Source organism: Nerophis lumbriciformis, linkage group LG09 (genome assembly GCF_033978685.3).
Source record: "Nerophis lumbriciformis linkage group LG09, RoL_Nlum_v2.1, whole genome shotgun sequence".
Taxonomy (NCBI): domain Eukaryota; kingdom Metazoa; phylum Chordata; class Actinopteri; order Syngnathiformes; family Syngnathidae; genus Nerophis; species Nerophis lumbriciformis.
In genome coordinates, this window is record NC_084556.2 from 44,592,648 (window position 1) to 44,613,157 (window position 20,510).

The 20,510-nt window shown below is 39.9% G+C and overlaps 1 protein-coding gene across 1 annotated transcript in view; it reads left to right on the forward strand.

Moving 5' to 3' along the window:
- Positions 1 to 20,510, forward strand: part of med13a (mediator complex subunit 13a) — a 210,943-nt gene that overhangs the window by 19,480 nt on the left and 170,953 nt on the right. The window contains exon 2 of the mRNA XM_061963074.1: positions 13,982 to 14,216. Within this exon, the coding sequence (XP_061819058.1) occupies positions 13,982 to 14,216 (235 nt within the window). The remainder of the gene's footprint in view (positions 1 to 13,981; positions 14,217 to 20,510) is intronic.

Below are 20,510 nucleotides of genomic sequence, written 5' to 3' on the forward strand. Positions count from 1 at the left end.
TGCCTGATGGCGGGCCATATTTTGGTGTTGCAAGCCACACAAAACCCAATTAAAAATGAAAACAAATGCTTATCTCGTGATAGGCAATGTCTAATTTTATGACATTAATTAATGGTTCTTTTGTTAAGTTAAAATGCAAGCGAACATTGGTCTGATTCATGCTTGTTTACCAAGGGAGACTACAGAGGAGGCTTAGGCTAGAGGTGACACGATTTGGACAGCTTTGACTGTTGATTACTGGTTCTATTCTTAAGTTAAAATGCAAGCGAACATTGGTCTGATTCATGCTTGTTAACCAAGGGAGACTACAGAGGTGGCTTAGGCTAGAGGTGACACGATTTGGGCAGCTTTCACTGTTGATCGTCTCATCTTGAAAGGCAGGAAGGCAGCTGTTTGAACACACTGTTCCCCACTTTGCTGTGCACCAAAGTGGCCAGAGGGAAGGTGAGCAGCTGGCAAAGTCAGGGTTTGCAGCCCTTAAGTATGTGTCACTACTGAAATATTCCTTCCCTATCTATATTCAGTGGATTTGCCTTTAAATTCCCACCTAACCAATATAGCAGGAAAATAGCCATTTGTAGAGAAAACGTGGATTCCATAGCTGTGTAAAGTAGGGCTGGGGCATTAACCGATATTAATATATATCGCGATACACTAGGGCTGAGCGATATGGCTGAAAGCTATATCACGATATAAGTTTTTATATTGATCGATATCGATAATTATTGATACTTTTTATGACTTGTTTAAGACTGACAACAAATACAGTAAAACAATTTCCAATTTACCAAAGGTGCTTTATATCAGTGAAGAGGGTGTCTGGTAGCCCGGTAGGATAAGTGCGGCTAAGGTACCGTATTTTTCGGAGTATAAGTCGCACCGGAGTATAAGTCGCACCTGCCGAAAATGCATAATAAAAAAGCAAAAAAAACATATATAAGTCGCACTGGAGCCCGGCCAAACTATGAAAAAAACTGCGACTTATAGTCCGAAAAATACAGTAATCAAATAATTAAAGTACATTTGAAAGTAGTTGAAGATTTGAGATACTAGATCAGTGATTTTCAACCACTGGAAAATTATGCAACTTCACCTAATTGGTCCAAAAAATATTTTTTGCAAATCAATAATCATAACAATGTGTTGGTGTCTAGTGCCTGTGCTGTGTAGAGTTTGGCAGGGTAATCTTGTAATACTCCATATCAGTAGGTGGCAGCAGGTAGTTCATTGCTTTGTAGAAATCGGAACGCGTCGAGGATGGTTTGTCGTGATCCCAATATGCAGAGCACAGCGGGAGACAGTGTGCAGGTAAAAAGGTATGTAACGCTTAAACCAAAAATGAACAAAAGGCAAGTCCCGCTAGGAAAAGGCACTGGAGCATAGGGAAGGCTATGTAAAACAAAAGTAAAACTGAACTGGCTACAAAGTCAACAAATACAGAATGCTGGACGACAGCAAAAACTTACAGCGTGTGGAGCAAAGACGGCGTCCACAAAGCATATCTGTACATGTCATGGCAATCAACAATGTCCCCACAAAGAAGGATAGCGTACGCACAACTTCAATAGTCTTGATTGCGAAAACAAAGCAGGTTCGGGCAATAGCACTCAAAGGAAGGCGTGAAGCTGCTACAGGAGAACACCAACAAAACAGGAAGGGTCACCAAAATAACATAACAGCGCAAGACAGGAACTAAAGCACTACACACAGGAAACAACAACATACTCAAAATAAGGCACGACAACCTGGTGGAGTTTAATTTTTTAATCTTTTCTGCTGGTGGTGTTCCTCCGTATTTTTGTTTTGGCTCAAAAAAGGTTGAAAAACACTGCAATAGATGGCAGAAGTGTATAAGCTATTGAACACTACACAGAGGAGTTTGGGAAGCTCGTCACTCGGGCTGTGCTGTATATCGGTATTTGGGCTGGGCGATACATCTTTAAACACGATATGAATTAAGAAAATATCGTAATATTGATATCATCTTTTCACGTTAAATGACCAAACGCCGTTTATTTGTTGTGTTCCTTGTTCTACCCCGCAATACTCCGTGGGCTATTAAAACCCTCCCCTTCCCCCTTCCAAGCGGTGCTTGTCGTCTATTCCCCCCCCACTGCACTGACCCACAACAACAACACACAAGCAAATATGGAGTCTGACTGTGCCACCACCAGCTACGTAGCTGAACTACATTTCCCAGTAGATTGGCAGTAGCTTCGCCACTTTTTAAAGTCCCAACGATGTAAAGCCCTTTGAGTCACTAGAGAAAAGCGCTATATAAATATAATTCACTTCACTTCACTTCACTTCACGATGGTCACACACACCAGATGTGGTGAAATTTGTCCTCTGCATTTGACCCATCCCCTTGTTCACCCCATGTAGTAGCGATTTCCGCAGCTTAGCTATTATTAGACCCATATAAGCTACATGCTACAAAAGAAGCGAGAGGGAGAAGAGAAAGAGAACTGGACTAGTGCAACTCCACGGGCAGGGGACAACATATACGGGAAAGATCAGTGATTGGTTGGTTTACGTATAAGAACATCCATGATTGGTTGGTTTATTATGATGAGTCACGATTGGTTAAGAGTCGGGCTAAAGATTAGGGACAGACCAATCAGAGGCAAGATAGGGCGGGTCATGGAACCAGGAAGGGAAATCACAACAAACATCCCAAATGACGATGAGAGTCGGAGAAGCGAAAAGAGAATTTTCAAGCGAAATGTACGACAAAGTGAGGAGGATGATAGCCGCACAATTAAGTCAAGTCACTTACTTTGCGCGGACCACTTCTTGTAGGACCACAGAACCGTACGGGCGTGTCGTCGACTGGGAATTAAAAAGTGGCTGCCTGCAAATGTATTTTTTATCTGAGTTTGATACATGTTGTATTATTTGCACAGCTATGTTATTTATTTATATATATATATTTTATTTATGCTATGTAATTCTGTATTACTTAAACAGTTTCTTTTCTGTGCTGTAAATACTAGGGATGTCCGATAATGGCATTTTGCCGATATCCGATATTCCGATATTTTCCAACTCTTTAATTACCGATACCGATATCAACCGATACCGATATCAACAGATATGCAGTCGTGGAATTAACACATTATTATGCCTAATTTGGACAACCAGGTATTGTGAAGATAAGGTACTTTTTAAAAAAAATTAATAAAATAAGATAAATAAATTAAAAACATTTTCTTGAATAAAAAGGAAAGTAAAACAATATAAAAACAGTTACATAGAAACTAGTAATTAATGAAAATTAGTAAAATTAACTGTTAAAGGTTAGTACTATTAGTGGACCAGCAGCACGCACAATCATGTGTGCTTACGGACTGTATCCCTTGCAGACTGTATTGATATATATTGATATATAATGTAGGAACCAAAATATTAATAACAGAAAGAAACAACCCTTTTGTGTGAATGAGTGTAAATGGGGGAGGGAGGTTTTTTTGGGGTGGTGCACTAAGTGTATCTTGTGTTTTTTATGTTGATTTCATAAAAACAAAAAAAAACTATAACGATAATAAAAAAAACGATACCGATAATTTCCGATATTACATTTTAACGCATTTATCGGCCGATTATATCGGCCTGCCGATATTATCGGACATCCCTAGTAAATACCCATCTTGACTAAGTGGGTTAATAAAAGTGCCACTGACTGTTTACAGTACAGTTGTCATTCACTTCAATTTTAGTGAATATGGCTCACAAATGAATATCTTTATATCTATACTTTCACCCAAAAATATAACGAGATATATATCGAATATCGAGTTTAAGCAAAAACATATCGAGATATACTCTTTCGTCCATATCGCCCAGCCCTAACTAGGGCTGGGCGATATATCGACATGCGCGATATATCGACATGCGCGATATATCGCGGGTTTGTCTCTGTGCGATATAGAAAATGACTATATCGTGATATTCGAGTATGCGTTCTCACGCAGTTGCTTTTAGCTGTGGGCATTACACTACAGGCTCTCCTCGCTCTTTCCTGCCTCTCCTTCTCACAGACAGCAAGCGCAGCTTCTACACACGTCACATACTGTCACGTCATACGTCACATAGGTATACGCGCTCGCGCAGCAAAGAGGTAGCAGCATGGCTAACATTAGCTGTGATGCTAGCGGTAATACGAGCGAAAGAAGGTGCGAATCTGGTAACAAATGAAGGAATAATTAATCCCCCCAAAAAACAGCCATCGTCTGGCAGTGGTTTGGCTTCAAGTGGGAATATGTCGAACAGACAACCGTAATTTGTCAAGTGTGGGGCGAAAGCGTTGCTATAAAAATTAGCATTACTGCTAACATGTAGCATCATTTGAAAAGTCACCTGCTAGAGAATGAGGAGTGCTTACTCCGCACGTCAACATCTCCGTTCGGTGCCACACGCCCACACCATCAAAATGCCGAGGCAAACATTTCCAGATCAACACCGTATGAAAAAAATAGTGATTTTTTTAGTTGTCATTTCCTTCTCTGCATGAAAGTTTAAAATGAGCATATATTAATGCAGTATGAAGAAGAATGTTTTAATGTAGACACATAGAATCATCATACTGCTGTGATTATATGCATCAAGTGTTCATTCAAGGCTAAGGCAAAATATCGAGATGCATATCGTGTATCCCGATATGGCCTTAAAATATCGCGATATTAAAAAAAGGCCATATCGCCCAGCCCTAAATACCGGTATATTTTAGAAAGCGGTATATATTTGAGACAATACAGCCATACCGGTATTTTTTAATGTGCCTTTATTATGGCCGTTTGATCTTTTCTACGCCTTACATTCGAAGCACAGGGCGTCCTCTTTGGTTCCCTTGCGTGTTTATGGAGGCTTCTCTGATGACACGCGTCCAACCTTTTTTTTTTTAATATGACAGCGCGGTGGTGAATTCTCGACTCCAGAGTTATGCAATTCTTTGGTCCGCGACTGCATTTGGCAATTAGTGAGGGACTACAGCTTTATTTACGCTTTAGAACCTATATCTTTCCCTGTAGCGACTTTATCACTAATCTCACCTGTTTATATTGTTCACTTCTGTTAGCGACTTAGCACCGATGCTAACTGTAGCTCCTCTCTGCTGCTCGGTGTGTCAAATATTGATCTACGTCTCTGTTTTAAAAGTGCCTCTACCTATATGGCCAATGTGAACAAAGGTACTGTAGTGTAGCGGCTGGGTGGCTAAAAAGTAGTTTTAGACTTAACAACCACCGGCTTTCACCGCAGTGAGCGAGTAGAAGCTCCATCTATCCCGCGTGACGATATAAGCAAAATGAATGAAAATTGCTTTGACATTGTAATGGCTTACTTATTAAACACATAACGTTACTACTAGAGATGTCCGATAATGGCTTTTTTGCCGATATCCGATATTCCGATATTGTCCAACTCTTAATTACCGATTCCGATATCAACCGATACGATATATACAGTCGTGGAATTAACACATTATTATACCTAATGTTGTTGCAATGCCCCACTGGATGCATTAAACAATGTAACAAGGTTTTCCAAAATAAATCAACTCAAGTTATGGAAAAAAATGCCAACATGGCCCTGCCATATTTATTATTGAAGTCACAAAGTGCATTATTTTTTTAAACATGCCTCAAAACAGCAGCTTGGAATTTGGGACATGCTCTCCTTGAGAGAGCATGAGGAGGTTGATGTGGGCGGGGTTGAGGGGGGTGTGGTTGAGGTGGGGGGGGGGTAGCGGAGTTGTATATTGTAGCGTCCCGGAAGAGTTAGTGCTGCAAGGGGTTCTGGGTATTTGTTCTGTTGTGTTTATGTTGTGTTACGGTGCGGATGTTTTCCCGAAACGTGTTTGTCATTCTTGTTTGGTGTGGGTTCACAGTGTGGCGCATATTTGTAACAGTGTTAAGGTTGTTTATACGGCCACCCTCAGTGTGACCTGTATGGCTGTTGACCAAGTATGCCTTGCATTCACTTGTGTGTGTGAAAATCCGTAGATATTATGTGACTGGGTCGGCAAGCAAAGGCAGTGCCTTTAAGGTTTATTGGCGCTCTGTACTTTTCCCTACATCCGTTTACACAGCGGCATTTTAAAAAGTCATACATTTTACTTTTTGAAACCGATACCGATAATTTTCGATATTAATCGGCAGTCCGATATTATTGGACGGGATTAGTTACTAATTACAACTAAAATTATCCGAGTGCTCTCAACACTGGTTATCTAGCCGTGAAACACTGAGGCAACCTTAAGCAATTTGCACGTTTTTTTGTTTAAAAGATATCAGTATTCGCAATATCAGTTTTGGTCCATATCAGCCAGCCCTACTACTCATTAAACCCACACATTGGAAGTGTCAGGATGTTGCCGCACCGTCTGCATTAAAACCAACAAAACTAAGGACAAGTTTTTGTTATTGAGTTGATATATCAAGATATTACAGTTTCTCTTCTCAGTCCATGCAGAGAATTCACAGAAAGACGGTGCAACCACAGTGATGTCATGAGAGTAGCGTATGTGTGTGTGCTTCTTTTTAAGAATGGCAGTGTGTTGGGTGAGTGAGTGAGTGAGGAGAGCGAGCGGTAGCATGCAGCAGCATTAGAGTGGCGAATGTGTCTGGTTGTATCCTGCAGAAATAAGAATAAAGCGACAAAATTGTCACAAACCGGTGAACTCGTCATTCTGACCCAAAAGCAGAGCTGAGAGACCCATTGTCGGGTAAAGTGGAGGGTGTTAAAAGAGCGGTTCTACAGTGATCTCCGTGAGACTATAAAATCTGTACCAACAGATGACAGACTGATCCTAGTGGGTGATTTCAACGCCAGAGTCGGCTCGGACAACAAGAAATGGAAAGGCGTCCTCGGTAGCCATGGGGTCGGCAGGTGCAACACAAATGGCGAATTCTTGCTCGCACTATGTTCAGAACATAGCCTTGTTATAACTAACACCGTATTCAAGCACAAAGAATCACACAAGAAGACCTGGATGCATCCAAGATCCAAACACTGGCATCTGCTGGACTACACCATAGTGAGACAACGGGACCTGAGAGAAGTGCTGGACACCAGAGCGATGAGAGGCGCTGACTGTGGCACGGATCATGTAATGTTGAGAACGAAACTGAAGCTTTACAGGCGGAAGTATTGTCACAAGACAGGGACAAAACCCCCACGCAAGCTAGATACTGGTGCACTGAGAGTTCATGAGAAGAGAGTAGAGCTGGCTGAGGAAATGAATTGTAGTTTGCGAGAATTGGACAGGACGACAGCAGGGTTAGACTTTAATGAGAAATGGGTTGCAATGAGGGAAACTGTGTACAACACAGCCTGCAATATATTGGGCCACCCGAAGAGGAAACATCAGGATTGGTTCGATGTTCGGGATGAACATCTGCAGGAGTTGCTGGTAACCAGGAACAAAGCTAGGCAGGAGAGGCTGCAGTGCAACACAAGATCCAAAAAGCATGCTTACAGCAGAGCCCAAAGTGAACTACAGAGATACACCAGAGAAATGACTGGTGGGAAAGACAGGCAGAAGAGCTGCATTTTGCCGCCGACAGGAATGATATGAAAACCTTCTTCACAGGCCTGAGAGAAGTCTATGGCCCAACATCCAGAAGGTTGATCCAGCTGAAAGCACAAGACAGCGAGACAGTCCTGCATGAAAAGGACAAGATCTTGGACAGATTTGCATATCATTTTGAGGAACTGCTGAACCACCCTGGATATTTAGCAGAGGAAGCTACATATGCTATAGCACAGCGCCCGGTAGTAGAGAGCCTGGATGAGCCACCTGATATCTCCGAATTAACCAGAGCAATCAACACAATGCAGGAAGACAAAGCCCCAGGTCGTGACGGCATTCCAACTGAGGTGTGGAAGTCTGGGGGTGCCCAGTTGTTGACCTGTCTGCATAAGATGATCAAAGATATTTGGGCAACTCATCAGATACCCCAGGAGTGGAAGGATTCCAGCATTGTACCACTGTTCAAGAAAGGAGACAGAAGAGAGTGTGGGAATTATCGAGGCATCTCACTTTTAGCCATTGTCAGTAAAATATTCTCAAGAATGCTTCTGAATAGGTTGAATGAACAGATCTCGCCAGAGGTACTTCCAGAAACTCAATGTGGCTTCAGACAAGGAAGGAGCACAATGGACATGATCTTTTGTCTGAAACAAGTGCAGGAAAAGTGTATTGAGCAGAACATGCCGCTCTATGTGGTCTTCATTGACTTCAGTAAAGCTTTCGACATGGTTTCAAGGCAAGGATTGTGGAAAGTTCTCAAGAAGTATGGATGTACAGACAAGTTTGTTGAGCTTATTGAGGCGCTTCATACGGACATGCAGGCAAATGTGGCACTGGGTGGATCTGTCTCGAAGGACTTCCCAGTCAGCAATGGAGTGAAGCAGGGCTGTGTTCTAGCACCAACCCTGTTCTCACTCTACCTATCAGCCATGCTCGAGGTTGCTTTCAAGGACACATCAAAGGGGGTCTACATCCGGACAAGAACAGATGCAGATCTGTTCAAGGTTGCTCACCTTCGAGCAAAGAGCAAGACAACAGTAAAGGTTGTGAGAGAATTGCTGTTTGCGGACGACAGTGCTATAGTTGCGCACAATGTAGAAGACATACAAGATCTTGTGAACAAGTTTGCAGCAACAGCTAGTCAGTTCAGTCTCAAAATAAACATCAAGAAGACGAAATGTTTGTACCAGCCACCCAAGTATGAGCCCACATCCTCCCTACCAGGGGAGGTCTGTGTCATGGGGGACCCACTTTTGCAATGCCGGACATTCAAGTACCTCGGAAGCACAGTGACAGAAAATGCCAAGCTTGATGATGAGATCAAACTGAGGATGGGGAGAGCGAGTGCTGTGTTTGGGAAATTAAGGGAAAGACTTTGGAACAACAGGCATGTCTCTATTTGCGTCAAGTGCAAGGTGTACAGAGCAACTGTGCTAGCTACACTTTTGTACGGTGCTGAAACCTGGACCCTCTACAGGTTGCAAGTCAGAAAACTTCACGCCTACATGATGCGCCACCTTCGGACCATCATGGACATCTCCTGGAGAGACAAAATCCCGAACACAGAGGTCCTAAGTCGTGCTGGACTGCCATCGATGGATGACATCTTAACCCAAACAAACCTGAGATGGGTCGGGCATGTAGAGAGAATGAGTCACGAGCGGCTCCCTCGGCATCTGCTCTACTCACAGCTGGAGGAAGGGAAACGAAACAGAGGGAGGCCAAGGCTACGGTACAAGGACACCGTTAAACGGAATTTGAGAGAACTGAAGATCGACACTGCAACCTGGCAGCTGAAGGCAAAAGACCGGGCTGAGTGGAGGACTATGATCCGACCGAAATGAAACAGTCATTGTCGCGCCCGACAGACTGCTATGATGTTACCCCCGACAAAAGCATCGACTCTGGAGAGACCGTCACCCCTGTGCTCCTCGACTATGGTCTGGGAGATGAACAGCAGGAAAGGTTTAACACTTGGTAGTAGGGTTGTCCCGATACCAATATTTTGGTACCGGTACCAAAATGTATTTCGATACTTTTTGATACTTTTCTAAATAGAGGGGACCACAAAAAATTGCATTATTGGCTTTATTTTAACAAAAAATCTACGATACATGAAACATATGTTTGTAATTGCAATCCAAGAACAATTTTGTCCTTAAATAAAATGGTGAACATACTAGACAATAGTGTGGTCCCGATACCAACATTTTGGTACCGGTACCAAAATTATTTCGATACTTTTCGGTACTTTTCTAAATAAAGGGCACCACAAAATATTGCATTATTGGCTTTATTTTAACAAAAAAAAACCTTACGGTACATTAAACATATGTTTGTTATTGAAAGTTTGTCCTTAAATAAAATAGTGAACATACAAGACAACTTGTCTTTTATTAGTAAGTAAGCAAACAAAGGCTCCTAATTTAGCTGCTGACATATGCAGTAAAATATTGTGTCATTTTCCATTCTATTATTTTGTCAAAATTATTAAGGACAAGTGGTAAAAAATGAATTATTAATCTCCTTGTTCATTTACTGTTAATATATGCTTAATTTCTCTTTTAACATGTTCTATTTACACTCTATTAAATGTAATAATCACTTATTCTTCTGTTGTTTTATACTTTACATTAGTTTTGGATGACACCACACATTTGGGTATCAATCCGATACCAAGTCGTTACAGGATCATACATTGGTCATATTGAAAGTCCTCATGTGTCCAGGGACATATTTCCTGAGTTTATAAACATAATATAATTTTTTTTTAAAACGAAAGAAGATGTGATGCCAAAAATATTGACGTAATCTATCCACTAGATACGCTAATGTGCTTAGTATTATTACAGTGGATGTTAGTGTCGATCCACCAATGTGAGAGGAGTGACTCCTCTTTATTTTTGTTGGCAAAACTGTTGTGCTGGTAGGAGGCGTAGAAAAACAAAGCTAGTTTATTTGACTGTATCTTCTTTAGCCAAACTGCTTTGAGTTTTATTTTGATATCAAAAAGTAAACACCAGTTGTTTTTTTTACATTACTTGTGTTTTTTTCATGTCACAAAGGTATTACTTCAAAAACCATTCATGTGACACAGCATTTTGTTAATGTTTTATTGTGTATAGTTAATTCCTATATGACATATTTCTGCTCAAACTCTTAATGGATCTGTCCCGCTACAGCATCTACATGGACATATAAATGTACATAACTTAAATAAATATTTTACAAAAAAACTCCCTCTATCAAATGTAAAAATAGAGATAAAGGCATCATGTAATGACAAAAAGCTGACAAGTTGATATTAATTAAGAATTAAAAAAAACAATATTTGTCTTTAGATATATGGACATTTATCTACAGTCTTTTTATTAGACATTACAAATGACATGATGGTATTACGTTCACACCTCAACACTGCTTAACCTAACAATCAGTAATCATGATTTCAATAATGATAACAGCAATCTTAATTATTACTTTGGCCATAATTGGCAGCCCTAGATCTAAAACATGAACTCCTATTTTTATCTATATGGACAAAAAGTGAAGTTACGTCTTAGATATATATATATATATATATATATATATATATATATATATATATATATATATATATATATATATATATATATATATATATATATATATATATATATATATATATATATATACATATACAGTATATATATGTGTATATATGTGTATATATATGTATATATATGTATACTGTATATATGTGTATATGTATATTATATATATGTGTATGTATATATATATATATATATATATATATATATATATATATATATAATATAATCATCCATCCATTTTCTACTGCTTGTCCCTTTCGGGGTAGCGGGGGGGTGCATTCGGGTGGAAGGCGGGGTTCACCCTGGGCAAGTCGCCACCTCATGCATATACTATATATATATATATATATATATATATATATATATATATATATATATATATATATATATATACATGCTTGCTTTGGAGACCCTGCCTCGAAAAAAAGAAATGTTTGCCTGCAGGGTTTTCATAAGATTGCTACTACATACAGTATGTGGTGGAGGGGGCTTGGCCAGGTGTGTGGTCAATGTGACATCATCATTATACAACGTCATGATAATTTTGATCGTTATATACACTTTTTTTTAAAGGCCTTACATATGTTTTAGGTATATCTATACACAAACCTGTTTTATGTATATCTATAAACAAATATATTGTTTTATTATATCGTTCTTCTCTATTTTTCAATTGTTGATGCTTATTACAAAGGCTACACTATATTCTGCCCTCGCTGAATGTTGGCATTTAGTTTGCCAAATATATAAACAGTCTTTTGAAATAGAGATGAAAAAAATATTTTGGTGGTTTATTGATATTCTCCACTATAAAGTCACTGTAAAACCAAGCATACTAAGGAAAGTACATTATTTACATATGAAGTGCCCATACATGTGGGAATCATGTTAAAATAATTATATAGTTTGGAATAAACGGGAAAAAAAGCAAAACAATTATATAGGATGAAGGTTGGCTCTAATGCCACTAGCTTAACGCTAACATATAATGGACCATCTCATTGACAGGCTAACCAAAAATTAGCAATCACAGGCCAATAGCAGGGCACATATACCATTATACAATCATTATACAATCATACCCATGGACAATTTACAGTTTCCAATGAACCTTACGCAGGGCTGGGCCAATAAAACAATATCAATATATATTGTGATAGACAAGTAATCGAAGAAACCGGAAATAATAAAGCATGGTTGGTTGCATGAACAAAGGCCCCCGTGGTCTGGTAACCTAGCAATACAGAAAGTGAGGGGGATGGGGACATACTCAACAGCCATTTGCGTAACAATATTAACTATCATTTTAATTACGCCATCTTGCTGTCTTACTGTTGAATGTCTGCATGGAGTAAGAAGAGAAACTAAAACAAGAGTGCTGCAGAAAGTGAAGAAATTGTTGAAAAAACAGGAACAGTCACCTCCACAGTATGGCAATTTTTTCAAACGGACCGTAGTCTTTCGCCGCGCTCATGTTTTCTTTTAAAGTGTCGTCTGTTCCTTCTTTCAGATGTTCGGAAACAATAGGTAGGAACTAAAGTGCAGGACTGTATAAATGAAATAAATAACAAAATATTAAAAAAATGCTACTTTCAAATAACAAGTTGGTGAAATAGTATTTAAATATTAATTACTGTATAACATACATTTATTTCCATACTTAGATAATAATAACAAACCAAAAATCAGGTTTTTCTATGTTTACATTTTCACACTTTACCCAATTTTGTTAAATTTTTTTAAGCATTTCTTCCATATTCCTTATTGGGATTTTAATAATTTTTCTAAAACTGATTGTTTTCCATGGTTGTGTTGACATTTCCTTTCCTTTCTGCCTTGATAGCTGAGGGGATCATAATCAGACTAGAGGAAGGTTACGTTTGAAATAAACATTTCTACATTTAATATAACATTATAATATAATATGATAGTGATTTCCTGGTCCATATTTTCTAAAATATCAATAATTATTGATATCAACCAATATAAAAAACTTAAATCGTGACACAGTTTTCAGCCATATCACCCAGCTCTAACCCTAACATGCATATTTTTGGAGTGTTGGAGGAAGCTTGAGTACCTAAAGAAGAACATGCACACTTCACACACAGAGACGTTCAAACAGAGGTTAGAAGGCGCACACGGCGTAAAGTTCGACGTTATTGTCTGTAGTAATGTCAAAACGAGGGTAGTTTACACAGGTTTGAACAAGAAATGCCTTAATTATTTTTAAATGCCTTTATCTTCAATTTTCTCTCCTTACTTTTGTCGAGTGTCGACTCCGATCAGGTGCGCAACCATCTGTAGCGCTGCTGGCAGGTGATTCAGATGCACGCTTTTTTGTTTTCAAAGAAAAAGCTTAGGGTCACATTTTTATGATACGATCTGTTACAGGTAGGGGAAACCCTGTACTGAATAATGATGCACTTTGATACATTTTGTACATTAGAGATGCTAAAACTAATAAATTGTACCAGTATATGCTAAACTAGCCACGCTGGTTAACCTTCTGTCAGTTAGGAGACCAAGACTGAATAGGTTGTCAACAATAAAACAAAAAAAATGCCATCTGCTAATTTTCATGGTCAATTACATCAAATAAGTCAGGTAAGAGTAGTAGCACTTGTCTTATCCATCAAAACTAAAACAATACAGTTCCCAAACAGTAGCAATGGTGCCAACTTAGCATAAGTTGTAACATAACTATAACTTGCCATCTTATTTTGTTAGATGGTACATCTTTTGCTACCATTGTTTGATTTGTCTTACCATTAGCTAGACTATTTTTTGTGAGCTTCTGCTGGCTAACTGATGTGCAATTAAAATTATAAGCTAATAATCTCTCTCTTTCCTATAGGCGGACTTGACTGGAATCAAATGGAAGAGGTTTGTGATGCAGGGTCCCGCCTCTGCACCAATCCTGTTCCCGGTGACGGAGGAGGACCCCATCCTTTGCAGCTTCAGCCGCTGCCTAAAGGCAGAGGTGCTAAGTGTATGGCGGCGCTGCCAGCGGCAAGGTCGGCGAGAGATTTGGCTCTTCTGGTGGGGGGAGGACCCTAACTTTGCTGATCTCATCCACCCTGAGCTTGCAGGTGAGGACTGCTAGTGCACACATATTTGATAAAAATAATGCAATGCACTCTTAGTACGACGCTTCCTTAGTACATACTGGAACAAGTTGTTCCTGACATGAAAGTTAAGCTTTACAGGATTGAGTAGGGATCGGTACCAAAGGTACCTATTTTCAGTACTTTTGTGTGTGTTCATGTGGTAATACACGTTGATTATTTTCTAATAAAACATTTGTTTAACGTAGCAGTGCTGTGTAGTTGTTATAGCTTGTTTTGGTATATAGTAGACTGTGCATGCAGTTGCATTTCCAAGACATTAGATAACAGTAGAGATGTAACAATATCTATCCATCTATCCATTTTCTACCGCATGTCCCTTTCGGGGTCGCGGGAGGGCTGGAGTCCATGCCAGTTGCACTTGTGCGGAAGGCAGGGTACAGTCTGGTCAAGTCGCTACCTCATTGCAGGGCCAAAACTGACAACCATTCACTCTCACATTCACACTTTAGGGCCAATATAGTGTTGCCAATCAGACTATCTTTGTGTCTTTGGAAGTGGGAGGAAGCTGAAATACTCATAGAGAACCCACGCAGTCATTCATGTTGCGGTTATCATGACCAAAATGACCAGTGTTATCATTAATAATAAGGTAGTGTTGAATGTTATCCATCCATCCTTTTTTCCGCCGCCTATCCAAGTCAGGACCGTGGGGGCAGCAGTTTAAGCAGAGATGCCCAGACTTCCGTGTCCTCGGCCACCTCTTGTCGTTAAACAGGGAGGACACCGAGGCGTCCCCAGGCCAGCTGTGAGACATAGTCCCTCCAACGTGTCCTATGTCTGCCCCGAGGCCTCCCTCCTATGCCCGAAACACCTCAACAGGGAGGCGTCCAGGAGGCATCCCTAGCCATCTCAGCTGGCTCCTCTCGACGTGAAGGAGCAGCGGGTATACTCTGAGTCTCTCCTGGATGACCGAGCTCCTCACCCTATCCCTGAGGGTGATCCCAGACATCCTGCGGAGGAAACTCATTTCTGCCGCTTGTATTCGTGACCTTGTCCTTTCGGTCATTACCCAGAGCTTGTGACCATAGGTGAGGGTAGGAACGTAAACTGACCGGTAAATCGAGAGCTTTGCCTTCTGGCTCAGCTCCTTTTTCACCACAACAGACCGGTCGGTGCAGTGACTGCATCACTGCAAACGCTGCATTGAAAAGGATTTGCAAATCATTGTATTCTGTTTTTATTAGCGATTTACACAACGTCCCAACTTCACTGGTTTTGGGTTTTGTACATAGTATTAATAAATAGAGAGGGCTAAAACATTGCCATGCAGAAATGTGAAGACCATTAACTTGTAAAACATGTAATGTACAGAATATCAGAAGCATTCATTCATGTAGAAATATCACAGATTAAGTTACCAAACATCTTTGACATTTAAAGTAAGATCGTAACAATCCACATTTAGTGTCATTAATGCGTGAAACCGGTATCTAAACATGTTGTAGCTCCTTCTCTGAATGCAAGTGCTCCTAAAGCAGGAATACCAATTCTGTATTTATACAAAATACAAAATCTGGCAAGACACCAACATACAGCAGCCATTTTTTTTATTGTTATTAAAAGTGTGTTTGTCTTTTTTGTGTTGAGCTGTTTTGAAGAGCATAAGGTTTAAAACACATTTCGTCAAAGCAAATTAAATGTCCATTCAAAAACTTTAAAAATATCTGTCTTAGGTACCTTTATTCATGATCAAAAAGTATATCAATCTGCGATTAATCACAATTAATTCTTAATTATCAATCAATCAATCAATGTTTATTTATATAACCCTTAATCACAAGTGTCTCAAAGGGCTGCACAAGCCACAACTACATCCTCTGCTCAGAACCCACATCAGGGCAAGAAAAAAATAAACCCAATGGAATACAATGAGAAACCTGGGAGCGAACCTTTCTAATGAGTTACATTTTCTTATTAAAGATATTCATAAAGTCATCTGCCGAGTGGGTGGAGCTACTGGGAGGAGTCCCTTGTTGGGTTAGTGATGCTACTGTACTGAACAAATATTTAGGATTGTTTTTATTGAGGCGGATACGATTTGAGTAGTAATTAGCTTTATCTAAGGTAAGCATGCTTTTTATAAGTTATTAAACTATCACTCCATGCTTGATGGAAAACCTCAAGTTTAGTCGCACACCATTTGCGTTCCAGCTTTCTACATAGTTTAAGAGCTCTAGTTTCTACTGTGAACCAGGGGGTATGCCTTTTAGGGGCCTTTTTTAGCTTTAGCGGTGCTATACTATCAATGGTGTCGCGCAGGGCATCGTTAAAGTTGTTAGTGAGGTTATCGATAGAGTCCACATAATTTGGTAATGATGCCATTACCGAAGGCAGTAGGCCAGCAAGAGTCATAGTTGTGACAGCATTAATGTTGCGGCTGCTAAAGCAGTGGTTATCATTAACTTGTTGAGAATGAGTCAGAATTTCGAATTTTATAAGGTAATGATCGAACATTACTTTAGTGTACAGGACATACTTGCCAACCTTGAGACCTCAGATTTCAGGAGGTGGGGGGAGGGGGGTGGGGGTGGGCGTGGTCGGGGTGTGACAGGGGCGTGGTTATATATATATATATATATATATATATATATATATATATATATATATATATATATATATATATATATAAAATAAATACTTGAATTTCAGTGTTCATTTATTTACACATATACACACACATAACACTCATCTACTCATTGTTGAGTTAAGGGATGAATTGTCCATCCTTGTTCTATTCTCTGTCACTATTTTTCGAACCATGCTGAACACCTCTGATGATGCATTCTGTGTGGCACGCACAAAAGTGCTTTCATCAAATGCACTAGATGGCAGTATTGTCCTGTTTAAGAGTGTCACAACATTGCTGTTTACGGCAGACGAACTGCTTTACGTATACAAAAACGTGACTGCTGTTGTTGTGTGTTGTTGCCGCGCTGGGAGGACGTTAATGAAACTGCCTAACAATAAACCCACATAAGAAACCAAGAACTTGCCCTCCATCATTCTACAGTTATAACGTTATTGGGCAGGTATGCTGTTTATGTTGTGGGTTAGCGGACTCAGGTCCTCAAGGACCTGAGTCCGCCTGAATTTCGGGAGATTATCTGGAGAAAATTTGTCCCGGGAGGTTTTCGGTAGAGGCGCTGAATTTCGGGAGTCTCCCGGAAAATCCGGGAGGGTTGGCAAGTATGGTACAGGAGTATCATAACACTCAATCTATCGTAATACCGTTGCGATGCGTGGGTTGAATCCCCCATTATAATTATCCCCCCCATAATAATTATAATTAACTATGAACAATGTGATATCGTGATTAAATATTTGTATATACATATACACACACACATATGTACAGTCGTGGTCAAAAGTTTACATACACTTGTGAAGTACATAATGTCATGGCTGTCTTGAGTTTCCAATCATTTCTACAACTCTTATTATTTTGTGATAGAGTGATTGGAGCACATATTTGTTTGTCACAAAAAACATTCATGAATTTGTTTTTTTTTATGGATTTAATATGGGTCTACTGAAAATGTGACCAAATCTGCTAGGTCAAAAGTATACATACAGCAACATACATGATCAATTTAGGTGATGTAGAAAAGTTGCAATCAAATCAAATTAGCTTCATGGCATGGCCTCTTAACTTCATGTGAGTGATTATGATTGACGAAACCTGTTGACTTCTCTGAGCCCATTTAAATAGTGCTCATGTGATGCAGTCATTAGACTCGGTTACAAACGCGACAATGGGAAAGTCAAAGGAACTCAGCATAGATCTGAAAAAAATTATCATTGACTTGAACAAGTCAGAAAGTCACTTGGAGCCATTTCAAAGCAGCTTAAGGTCTCAAGAGCAACTGTGCAGACAATTGTTCGTAAGTATAAAGTGCATGGCACAGTTTTGTCACTGCCACGATCAGAAAGAAAATACAAGCTATCACCTGCTGCTGAGAGAAAATTGGTCAGGATGATCAAGAGTCAACAGAGAACCACCAAAAAGCAGGTCTGCAATGAATTAGAAGCTGCTGCATCGCCATGGACTGAGAGGCTACCATGCAAGAAGGAAGCCCTTGCTCCAGAAGCGACACCTTAAGGCTCGTCTAAAGTTTGCTGCTGATAACATGGACAAAGATAAGACCTTCTGTAGGAAAGTTCTGTCGTCAGATGAAAGAAAAATGTAACTGTTTGTCCACAATACCCAGCAATATGTTTGGAGGAGAAAAACTTTCTCAAGATGGCGGTGCCCTGCTCGGCTGCGGCTGCAGAGGCTCGTGGTAGTAATGGAACTTTTTTGCCAGAAAAGGTCAGGCCTTTAATCCCAGGAACACCAATTCCTACCGTCAAACATGGTGGTAGTATTATCCACACATTTTGTACTTTTCCGTCCTTTTTGAGAACCTCTGAGGCACTCTGAAGAAATGTTTATCCTTTCCGCAATTTGAACGGTTCGTACAGCCGAAAAGAACACAAGCATAGGACATTTTGTCTTCGAGAAAGGCTAAACGGTGCCTAGTACGCATTGAAAACAGAGCGAGCTTGACCACCACCAGTATTCATTGGGCGGGACGTGAGCCAAACGTGACGTCAGTAACATCCCAGCAAAGTGTGTGTGCGTGTGCGCACATGTGTATGTGTAGCTGTGTTAAAGATAAAGTACCACTGATAGTCACACACACACTAGGTGTGGTGAAATTAACCTCTGCGTTTGACCCATGCCCTTGTTCCACCCCCTGGGAGGTGAGGGGAGCAGTAAGCAGCAGCGGTGGCCGCGCTGGGGAATCATTTTGGTGATTTAACCCCCAATTCCATTGGTATGACTCGGCCGGGGTTTGAACTCACGACCTACCGATCTCAGGGCGGACACTCTAACCATAAGGCCACTGAGCAGGTTACAGGTTAATGTAAACGGTATACCGTATTTTCCGCCCTATAAGGCGCACCTAAAAACCTCAAATTTTCTCAAAAGCTGACAGTGCGCCTTATAATCCGGTGCGCCTTATATATGGACCAATATTTAGCCACAACAAACCTAAACTTCATTTTCATAAAGTTTAGGTCTCGCAACTACGGTAAACAGCCGCCAACTTCTTTTCCCCCCGTAGAAGAAGAAGCGCTTCTTCTTCTATGGTAAGCAGCCGCCGAGTTCATTTTCCCCAGTAGAAGAAGAAGCGCTTCTAACCCAAAAATGGCTCCTATTAAGAGACACGCTTACGACGCAGAGTTTAAACTTAAGACGATCAGTCACCCAGTAGAACACGGGAATAGAGCAGCAGCGAGATAATTTAACATAAACGAATCAATGGTGTTTAAATCGGACACTGAAGAAGAAGAATTCGAGGGATTCGTGGATGAGGAATAACTTCATAAAGTGAGCTTCACATGTTTATTTTGTGTGTTGTGTGACATTAACGTTTGAGCAACGTTGAGTTATTGATATTGTTATTGCTCTGCACTATTTCGGGTGTTACTATATTGTGATTGCACTAACGTTTGATTTACCTTAACAGTATGTGTTTATTGAATCAGGGAAAAGTTCCCCTCCATTATGTGATATAAATGTTGCACTACATGTTTTTCCCTTGCTGTTGTTAAAACTTTACCTCGGGGAAAATAATAAAATAGCTGTTAATTTATTTTGGGAGTGAACAGAGTTGTCAGAACGCTGGTTTGTAATCTATTATTAAAGTTTGACTGACCTATCTGACTGTTTTGTTGACATTCCCTTTAGCGCAACTCCATCTAATGGATGCATAGGTGCGCCTTGTAATCCGGTTCGCCTTATATATGAACAACGTTTTGAAATATGCCATTCATTGAAGGTACGCCTTATAATCCGGTGCGCCTTATAGTGCGGAAAATACGGTATATATTTCAATTAACTAAAATAAATCGACTAATTGTTAGAAATCCCACTATTTTGCATATTCTGTGTTTTTAATGCTTCACTGATGGTGTTTTAGTATTATCTGTTTTAATGGCTACGTTTTTATTGTTTTAATTATTGGTTTTAACTGTAGCACTTTAAGATTTATTTAAAGAAAAGTGCCTAACAAATACAATCTATTATTATTATTTATTATTTCTGGCGAGGTTGTGGTGTCCTACTCTGTTCAGTGGTCCTTGCCTGCACCGTAAAAACACCGCTGTCTTGTATTCCTCTGACTATAGATCTACCACTCTGTGCTAAGAGAGTACAGCTTGGAGGTTCAATGCGCACAATTAAATACCTTAGTTGTTCAGACAGTAATG